Genomic DNA, 9399 nt, shown 5'->3' with positions numbered 1-9399 from the left:
GTGAGACATGCTCCTCTAGATTTAGTCCATGTTGCAGTATATAGACCTATGCCTTCCCAGTCACTTGGTGGAGTGTCGTATTTTGTGACCTTCATGGATCATGCTACTAACCACCGTGTTTGGGTTTACCCTTTGGTACGGATTGAGGATGCTGTTACTATGCTTGACTGGTTTATGGATTCTGCCGGTACCACGCCGAGATGCTTGTAGATGAATTATGAGAGTCATGCTATCTCTCCTAGCTCTTACGGATCTCTTGTCAACAATATGGCATTGATTTCTTATGCCCACGGTATTATGGGATTGCTTATGGCATGTGTCTGACTTTATAGACAAAGGTTGTTTCTATGCTTACCACAACTAGGTTGTCTTATGGCTTTTGGGCTGAGGCCCTTATGACGGCAGTCTACTTGGTTAATCGGACGTTGTGTTTCTCTTTGGATGTTATTACTCCGCATGATCCATGGAGTGGCATGAGACCCTCCTATGATCACTTGAGGATGTTTGACTGCTAGGCATCTGTCAATATGCCACATGAGCCTATGTCACGCAGATGCATACTCCTTGGTTATGGAGATGGTGACTTTACGACTTAAAATTTTTGGGATGTAGATGCCCAACAAGTTCTACGCAGCTGTCATATTGTCTTTTATGAGACACAGACACCTCTCAGGCCTCTTGATGCGCGTTCGATGCGCTTTATGGTTGATTCTGCAGGCGTATGTCAGTCTTCTGCTTTGCTAAGGCCGCATACTGTCTTGAGACCCCGTTTGACTTGTGTCCGGGATGTTGGCCCTCTTTCGATGATTGACCTTGGAGAGTCTGTATGCTCTCCACTATCTTTTATGCGTTGCGCTGATGCTATGCGCCACTCTGATGCTTTACAGCCATGTACTTATGAGTTGTGTTGCTTGCTTCATGGGAAGTAGTCATGGATTGCTCTATTGTCTAGAGCTATGGGATTGCTCATCTCCTAGATGTCATGGACTCAGGGATGCTCGACTCTTCTTGTGAGGAGGTTCCCGGCACTTATTACACAGCTTGCTTTCTGATTGGGCGTTGGATTAGATATGATGATACCTCACCCTGTCTCTTTTCTTTTCTTTTGTTTTTTTCAATCCCTGGCCCATTAGCCTTTTAGTGTTGGAATAAAAGGCCCTTGGACCTGCCCGTGTATAGTGACCGCCCATATTCTTTATTCATATATATATGAAAGTGCAATAAGGTTGTCATAACATTGTTGGTAGCACCTACATTGTGTGTGCTCTTCTCTCCCCGGTCTCCTGCATCCCACACAGTTGGCATTACTTAACATAACTTTTACCTTTGGCATCCATTGTCTCATTGGGATCCTTGGTCTCAAACCATGAAATAATTACCATGAACATTATACCTACTAAAAAACCTTGCATATTTGATTAATATCTTAATCAAATGTTATCGATAATATTGGAGCATCTCAAAATTGCACATCTCCATTACAAATATCTGAAGAGTGTTGTTTGAATTCAAAATATATTATTCTTGTTATAAAAAAATATTACTTTTATTAGCTTAGAGGTAGATTGTTTGCCTTGTTTTTGTTTGAGTTGTGTGAATTTCTAAGTGAAAGAGTTATACTCTTTTTGAGAATTTGTTGCACAAAATAATCACCTCCATGATTATATCATGGAAAATGAATGGTGGTAAAGAAAAGAGATCAAGATTGACATTGTTTCATATATTGGTGAAAGGTCACATAGTAAAAGGCCACCATGAAATGTTAGTTTGCTCCTTTGGCAATTTGCCTGTCACGGAGACTGTGGACATCCCACATTGGCCTAGAATGGAGATGGAAAAACCTCTATGGGCTATTCTCTTAGACATTGAAAGATCCTATTCTAGATAAATAATAAATTTGGATTATGTCCATGAGACTTGAACATAGCTATTTAGGTATTTGGATATACATCCCAATTTAAGAGATGAAATGCTAAATTAGTACTGCACCTCTTTGAGAGAAGAGAAATAAAAATATTATTATTGTTATCTTCTAAAAAAATTTTAATCTTATCTTTATACTATACATAAATTACATAAACGAAATTCATAGTGATGGGATTTAATTAAGGAAGCTATTTTCGTATGTTACATTAATCATGCTAGGTTATTAGATCACTAACAACCTCTGTTTCAAAATAAAAGAAAGAGAACAAATAAATCCATATGGTATAATAGTAAGATCTCTAACGAACCCATATGATAGAATGATTCCTGTAAGCTACAAGGTTTTCCACAAATATTAGGTCAATAGATGATGTGAAGCAAAACACGCAGAAAATCTAGTAAATCAAATATCAATCATAAACAAAAAACCTAGTGGAAAAATCTAACAAATCAAACATCTCAACTATTAAATACAAAAAATATTTTAATACATAAGAGGATTTAAATAACTCAATAGATTGAGAAAGACAAGAGAAAAACACACGATTGGATCCAACCTCCCCAATGGAAAAATATATGGTTTTCCATTCTTAATTATATATTATAATTTTTACATGGATATTTACATTCATATCTTACATATAATTACAAAGAAAGTACATATATCAATTGAAATACAGAGTTTTAAGGATCAAGAGGTATCTTGTAACATACTACAGTTGTAGAAAATTCTGTGCTCTGAATCTTAACGTTTTAACATCACCATCGTATCTACAGTGTGCCAAAACTCCCAAAACGACTCTTGAAGCTCTGAATTTCGATTTCGGATGAGAGAGAAACAAAAAAAAACCTCAATTTTTACCCTGTTCTCTTATTTTGTGTACGATCCTGTTGCTTTTATAAAAAAAGCTAGAAAAGCCTTCTTAACTTAACCACATTAAGAAAATAACAAGGTATTCCATTAAAAAAACTTATTTCAATAAAAGCATATCTTAAATATCATATTCTAAAATAATTTATATTAAAAATAAACTAATTAATAGTACTAATGCCAATGATCTAATCATTACTAAAAAAGTTTAAACTTATAACTTACAAATAGAGTAATAATTTTAATAATAAAATTTACGCTTGAACTTACGTTAACGTCCACAGTGCTATCCAAAGCTAATCACTAGTTGCTCTACACATCAACTGAAGCATTCACAATTGTTTATAAATAAAATAAACAAACAATAGTGAATAGCTAGCAATTTTTAGCTACAAATAATTAAATAGATTGGAGCTCTGTCCGAACCTTAATTTAATTTGAGTGTGAACTCTAAACTCATAAACGTTCATTAATTTAATATGTATTTTGCAAAATCACCCACGTGCACATTAAATTAACATGACGTCCGAAAAGGGCAAGCATCCCCATCAAGTTCTCGCACAAGAAATCCACCTTGACGTATGAGCCGCGGCAAATAAATATGGTTTTATGAAATCTACTGCAAAATCGCACAAATCTACCGTGGAATAAAAACTTCACGGAATCCACTGTGGTCTCACGAAATCCCCCGTGGAATATGTCTCCTGACATCAATAGACTAGGAAGAGCCAATACATGACCGACCTAGGAAATAATCTAGAGTCCAATATTGTGTCATTTTAGGGAGGGCAAGGTGAGACTTTACTTCGCGGGTAGAGGAATTAATGTATTGACTCCCTCTCATTTCTCACCCTCATTAAACTAAGTGTGAGACAAATCTACTTTAATTCAAGCTGATTTGCACAAGCAAAAGCATTAGTTGATCATTGCAGTATTTAGTTGCCTTAATTTTAGATCAATCCTCTTGGACATGGAGCTAAGATTTCCCTATGAGGTAGACTTAAGTAAGTTACAAATTTACAATATTCCAAGAGATAGTGACTTCTAGAATTCTCTCTTGATAGGCTACCCAAGTCATGCCATCAAGGAAGCAATTGGCAAACACATTACAAAAAAACTCTTATCCTATATGTAATCTTCCAAAGCTTTGATATCCAAAATGCTTACATGCTTTATCCATAGAGAAACTAGTGAGACATAGAATAAAAACAAGATGACCCAAAGAAACTCCTTTAAACATATAATTGGAGGATATCATGCCATACTCTACCCAATTAAAATGAGGCCTTAAGCTATGCCTGATGTTTGCAAAACTATGCATACATTATGTAAAGATGCAAATGGTATTGTATAAATATTAAATGTCTAATTAAGGCACCCATCTTGCAACCTCTTGATTCGATGAAGGAATTCCATGTGCATATTGATACATCTGTAGAAGGGTTAAGTGCATTCTTAAGCCAAAAAGGCTCCTCAAAGCGGGATCAACCTATCTACTATGCAAGACGTAAGGTCATTAATTAAGAAATAAACTACATAGTGACAACTTTATTATCAAAGTCATTGAGACCCTCAGCATAGGGATGGTATTTCTCATTGTTATACAGAAAAACATATAAATAAATACACTTCTCATAAGACCTTAGTCCTATTGGGCTTTATGAAAGGAGAGCTGTGGGAGGTAAATATCTTTAAAAAATTCACATTAGCAACATTAGAAAGTCTCACTATGTATTAATATTATTGGCTCATGGTAAAAGCGTTAGAGACACCATTGTTAATGATAATCTTGTTACCTCATCACCTATAGCTAGGTTTATAAATGAAGGGACCGCTTTTCATATCCCTTTTCAAACATATAGATGCCTATGCATCCGCTAAGGACTTGGTCTTGTTGGACCATATGGAAACAAATAAACCAAAAGGTGTTAAACGAGTGTGACAAGAGAACACTCGATTAACCATATTATGATGGAATCATGAGAGTCGTCTGGGAGACGACTGGTGCTATCAATTATTAACGTGGCTTTATTCAGAGCCTTGACGACATATAGATGCATGGAAGGTTAAGAGTTATGTAGGCAAAGGAAGCTAAAGTTCCTCTAAACCTTGACAAAATAATCATGACAGCGGTAGTATATTCAATATGAACTGTGAAGACTCGATTCTAGCAACTTTGCTAATTTTAGATGTTGATACTACCAATTAGCAGTCATGTGAAAATACGCTTTCTAGATATGTAAGACAATGTATCATCATATGTCCTTGTTAGCTTCAAGACTTCGAGACAATCTAGGAGGGTTAATCTGATCTGATACTCACCTTGTCGCACAAAATATGTCCTAAAGTTTTTAAGGGCTGTGAATATCCCGTCATTCCTTCCAGCGGGCAGCAATCGATTCATTAATCTGGATGGAAAACTGCACTCAATTAGAAAACACTCACACGTACGCCCACGCTCTCTCTCTCTCCCGCTACCTGATTAGTTTGAAAGTCTCACAACCCCTGTATTGAGAGCCTGCAAGCGCAGCTCGATTGTGCGAAAGAAGGAAATCGCTTCTTTGTATGGGCCCAGTAAGCTCGTCGTGACTTGTGATTGGCGTCCTAGAAGAAAAAACTCACCTAAAGTTACACGCATGTTGATGCGCACCTGCACAGTCAGATACCAGAACAATGAATGGTAACACGTGGCTGTACCATGAATAGGTCACTTCCGTGTCAGCTCCAGTAGTCGCACTTGTCGATGAGATCTGGCTGGTTTGATATTTTCTCCCGATCTCATCCTTCCTCATCACGACCTCCGAGAGAGATCCAATGACCAATCTTCATTTGTTAGCATAAGCATCATCAGTTGGTTATCCAAATGTCAATAATAATAACATGAATAGTGATGGTTGTTAGCCGCTGAGAAGCTAACCGTGGTACAAACGAAGCGCTCAGAATTGAAGCCGTCATCTCTCTCTCTCTCTCTCTCTCAGAGAGAAAAGTGGGAACTACATGTAAGAATCTCACCTTCTGACAGTCGCTGAGGCTGTATTATAAGCTTGACAGAGGACGCCTCGAGGTGCTGATCACTGTCGGACTGCACAGAAATCGGATGTAATTAATGTGCAGCTGCTGATGATTATGTTGCTGCTGATTACTCTCTGCTTGATCAATGGTCTGTCATAAGGGCCATCACGCGCCATAGTTGACTTCTGTGGCAGACAAAGCCAAGCCCCGTGGCCGGCCTGCTGTTGACGTATGATCTCAAATGGCTTACGTAGTCCATGGCGTGTACAGATACCTGATCACCTGCGATCCATTGTCAATCCCTGTCAATTGGTATCACGGTGCTCCTTTCATGGGGGCTGAACGCAACCTTACTTTTTTCTTCTCCCTTTTTTCTGCAGTGTCTATGCTTACTAGGACTGCTGGCCGACTCTCTGCTTAGACTTCGTGGATGCAAAGGTTAGAAAGCAGAAAGAAGTTCTCCTGGAGCTGACTTGCGCCGCTTCATGTTTCCGCACAAGCTACACCCATGACGACATGAAACTCCTATAGTATGGGCTTGGATAGGCCTATTGTTCGCAAAGGGCAAGGTCCAGGGAGGGAGAAGTGGGCAGATCGCGCAACCAGAGGGCATGGAGGAACAGTTAATCTGTTTTTGTCGTCAAGTCGCCCTAAAATCAGAGTCGAGAGTGTGTGTGTGTATGTGAGAGAGCGAGAGGAGGGGCGGTGCAAGGGGTAAGGGCAGAAGCAGGTTTCAGCTTTCAAACAGAGAGAAAGGAAAGGCAGAGGTAGACCGTAGAGATATGACTTACTAAGTTTGATCGAGTGTTTAAGATGAGGTACGCGGCCATCGAACGGAGCTGGCACGGAGCTCTCGCGCTCTGGTCAGAACAGAGTTGGAAATAAGGAGCGGGGAAATGTTGAAATTGCCCCTGTAATGTTGATGTCGCACTTTTAAAAACCAGGACAATAAAACTTAGCTGCTTCTCCTAGTTGAAAAAAGCGGCATCCCCCTGCCTTCTCTCGTTCTTTTTATTTCTGTCTCACGCCCTCTCCTCTCTTAGAAGTGCGCTTATATGCGGCGGCCAGCCCCATGAAAAACAGGAATCTTTCTCTCTCTCTCCCTTTCTCTCTCTCTGTGCAATGTAGTCCAACACCTGCTGCAATTACAAGGTACGTTCCCTATCACTGGCCACTAGTACAACACCTGCACTTTTTAAAATGAAAAAAATATCCCAGCCAGCCAAACCTTATTCTCTTGCAGCTACTCCAAAAGATGGGTTGGTGCAAGAACTTGTTGTAAGAAGAGACGTGATGTGTAGGACTTCCAACTATCCCCTTGTGAGCAACCTCAAAGACATGGTTGAGACGATCACACTTGCAAAACATAGATACAAATGTTGGTAAAAAGCCCACCTTCCATAGAAATGTATGGACCAATCATTGTAGCACATATGCTCTACATTTGATCAAAGATATGGTGGATTGGTCTTCAAAAACTCACACTCCACAAACGACACCAGCACTCTCATTTGATGAAACTCGACATCTTTGTATTTAAAAATTCCAACATATAGATACAAAGGCTACACTAAAGATCCATAACAAGACCAATTGCCAATGTATCTAATTTTAATTCCTACATGCTTAAGGTGAGACTTTAGACTATAAGAAAGTTGTGATTGAGGTGTTTCTTGTTGCTTGCCTCTATACCTGAGTTATTCCATGGGGTAGCAGGATGCCATCATGAAGCATGGGGCTCACTTCATCTAGTGGCCTTGATTATAGTGGTCCTAAAATCCCTATATTGTAGGGGACTATGGGTTCTTACTTCTTCCATGGCTAATGACCCCATTTCCTCTTGCTATATTTTCTAATCCACACATTGCTCAATACAACTTGCTATAGTTTTCCACTTGCATTATTGCCAAGCAAAGCATGGGAACATTCAAAGGGCATGTAGAAGATTCTGAATAGAAAGGTGTATGCTAACCAATGTTGATTTTCTTCCCCACATTATCACGGTATGTTACATATTGCACAACCTACTCATAGATATTGTTGATGAATCGGCACAATATGGTGAAGTAGGTAATGAGATTAATGACCCTATTTTGGATAACTTTTGCAAATGTGGGTTAGATGACTTTTTAGATGCACTTATCGATGGTAGCATTTGTGATCACATTGTTAAATAAATTTACATGAGAGGATTGTAAGCCAATGTTTTTGAACTCCATCAGCTAATCATATCCTTATTAGTTTTTCCCTACTTCCAATTTATATTTGAATAATTTTCTCTAGATCTACCATACATTATAAAAACATATCAAAAGCACATAAAATTGTTGCATGTTTTTTATATGCGTGATATGGACTTGTTCACATATGCCCAAAGGTTGTTACACACTTTCAAATATATATTCCTACACCTAAATTCTTGCCTCACCTACATTCCAAAAGAAAAATATTATATAGACAAAATTTTATTACCAACCAGAGCAAAAGCTGAAGAAAAAGGCTATAGTCAAGCATCAACACAATGAAGAACAAAAAAATACTAGGGTAGTTACACAAGATTATGCCAAGGATCTTGCCCTCCTCATTGCTAAACATGAGTATCTACATCACTAGAAATTTGTCACTAGTAGTATTAGGATCTATGTTGGTTTAATAGCGATGGTTTGCAAGTTTACTTTTCTATATAAATAGTGACAATTACAAAGATGAAAAAACAAAAGGGTGGGAGGGTATGCAACTATGCTACCTTTTTAGCCACATGGGCTGAATACTATTCCATAATTCATTTGCAAATGGACTATACATCTATGATCCAAAGATTATACCTCATGACTTGTCAAGAAGGAGAAATCCATTGATTGAATTTGCAAACAAGTGCAATCACAAGATGACATTCCATAGTACTAGCCACATCAAATGATAGGAATAAGGAACAAAAATAGGGAAAGCTATCTATAAAATTCACTAAATGAGAGATGCATACAAGGAAGAAGAAGTGTGTCTAGAGAAAGCTAGATACAATCAATCTAGCTACAACTTCTCACCATCTGATAGCTCGTCCTGACACAACAAATTGTCGAAAGGAGTCTACAACATAACCATCAATCAATCCAGAGTACACAATGCATCACAAAAACTAAAAAATAAAAATATGAAAGATGCGTGACTTACCGGATCACCAAGTGCATATAACTTATTGATAAGTGTAGTCAGAATGCGTCTTTTTGCATATCATGTATCCAATCCTATAGGATCAAGATTTGTGATCAAGTGTTGTAGCAAAAAGGAAAAAGTAGCATTGTTAGAATTAGGTTATTATTATAAGAAACATATAAAATAAGAAAGTGAACATAACTAAGAGAGAACATATAAAGTGCTCTAAGTAGGTCATGTGGCTGCCCACTCCTGAGATGGTGCATGACTTGTCTCTCTAGTTGTGCCCTCACTACCTCTCAATGCTACTATCATCAACTTGCAAAGTCTGTGGCCTCCTCTTTGAGTCTCCTTTAGTCCTCCTCGTCTAACTAGGAGACCCTTATGTATCTAGTGTATTTATAGGGGTGATACCTATCGAAGTAGCACCCATAGGA

General features: G+C 38.2%; 1 protein-coding gene across 4 annotated transcripts; it reads right to left on the bottom strand.

Annotated features, from left to right (window-relative positions):
* Positions 1–2499: 2499 nt before the first annotated feature.
* On the bottom strand, positions 2500–6907 carry LOC148034501 (uncharacterized). Of its 4 annotated transcripts, XM_087679442.1 has the most exons (5): positions 6601–6907; positions 5810–6459; positions 5495–5620; positions 5276–5401; positions 2500–5217 (listed from the first exon to the last, which is right to left on the bottom strand). In XM_087679442.1, the coding sequence occupies exons 3-5, from the start codon at positions 5587–5589 to the stop codon at positions 5010–5012; spliced, it is 429 nt and encodes a 142-aa protein (XP_087535568.1). In that variant the 5' UTR covers positions 5590–5620; positions 5810–6459; positions 6601–6907; the 3' UTR covers positions 2500–5009. The 4 variants fall into 4 exon arrangements, with proteins under 4 accessions (XP_087535568.1, XP_087535567.1, XP_087535569.1 ...); XM_087679441.1 differs by having other exon boundaries at positions 5810–6907; XM_087679443.1 differs by having other exon boundaries at positions 2500–5205; positions 5810–6907.
* Between the last annotated feature and the right edge of the window lie 2492 nt (positions 6908–9399).

Source organism: Lygodium microphyllum, chromosome 6 (assembly GCF_053477565.2).
Source record: "Lygodium microphyllum isolate KBCC chromosome 6, Lygodium_microphyllum_v1.1.10, whole genome shotgun sequence".
NCBI classification, from domain to species: Eukaryota; Viridiplantae; Streptophyta; class Polypodiopsida; order Schizaeales; family Lygodiaceae; genus Lygodium; species Lygodium microphyllum.
Note: the sequence above shows the minus strand (reverse complement) of the source record. Positions and strands in the feature narration are given on the sequence as shown.

Excerpts from the sequence above, each read along its gene's own strand:
- LOC148034501 (XM_087679441.1), bottom strand. The coding sequence starts at position 5,589 with ATGAGGAAGGATGAGATCGGGAGAAAATATCAAACCAGCCAGATCTCA. Across the intron at positions 5,402-5,494 it reads ACGGAAGTGACCTATTCATG|GACGCCAATCACAAGTCACG; the intron begins GTACAGCCACGT and ends TTTTTCTTCTAG. Across the intron at positions 5,218-5,275 it reads GAGACTTTCAAACTAATCAG|TTTTCCATCCAGATTAATGA; the intron begins GTAGCGGGAGAG and ends AATTGAGTGCAG.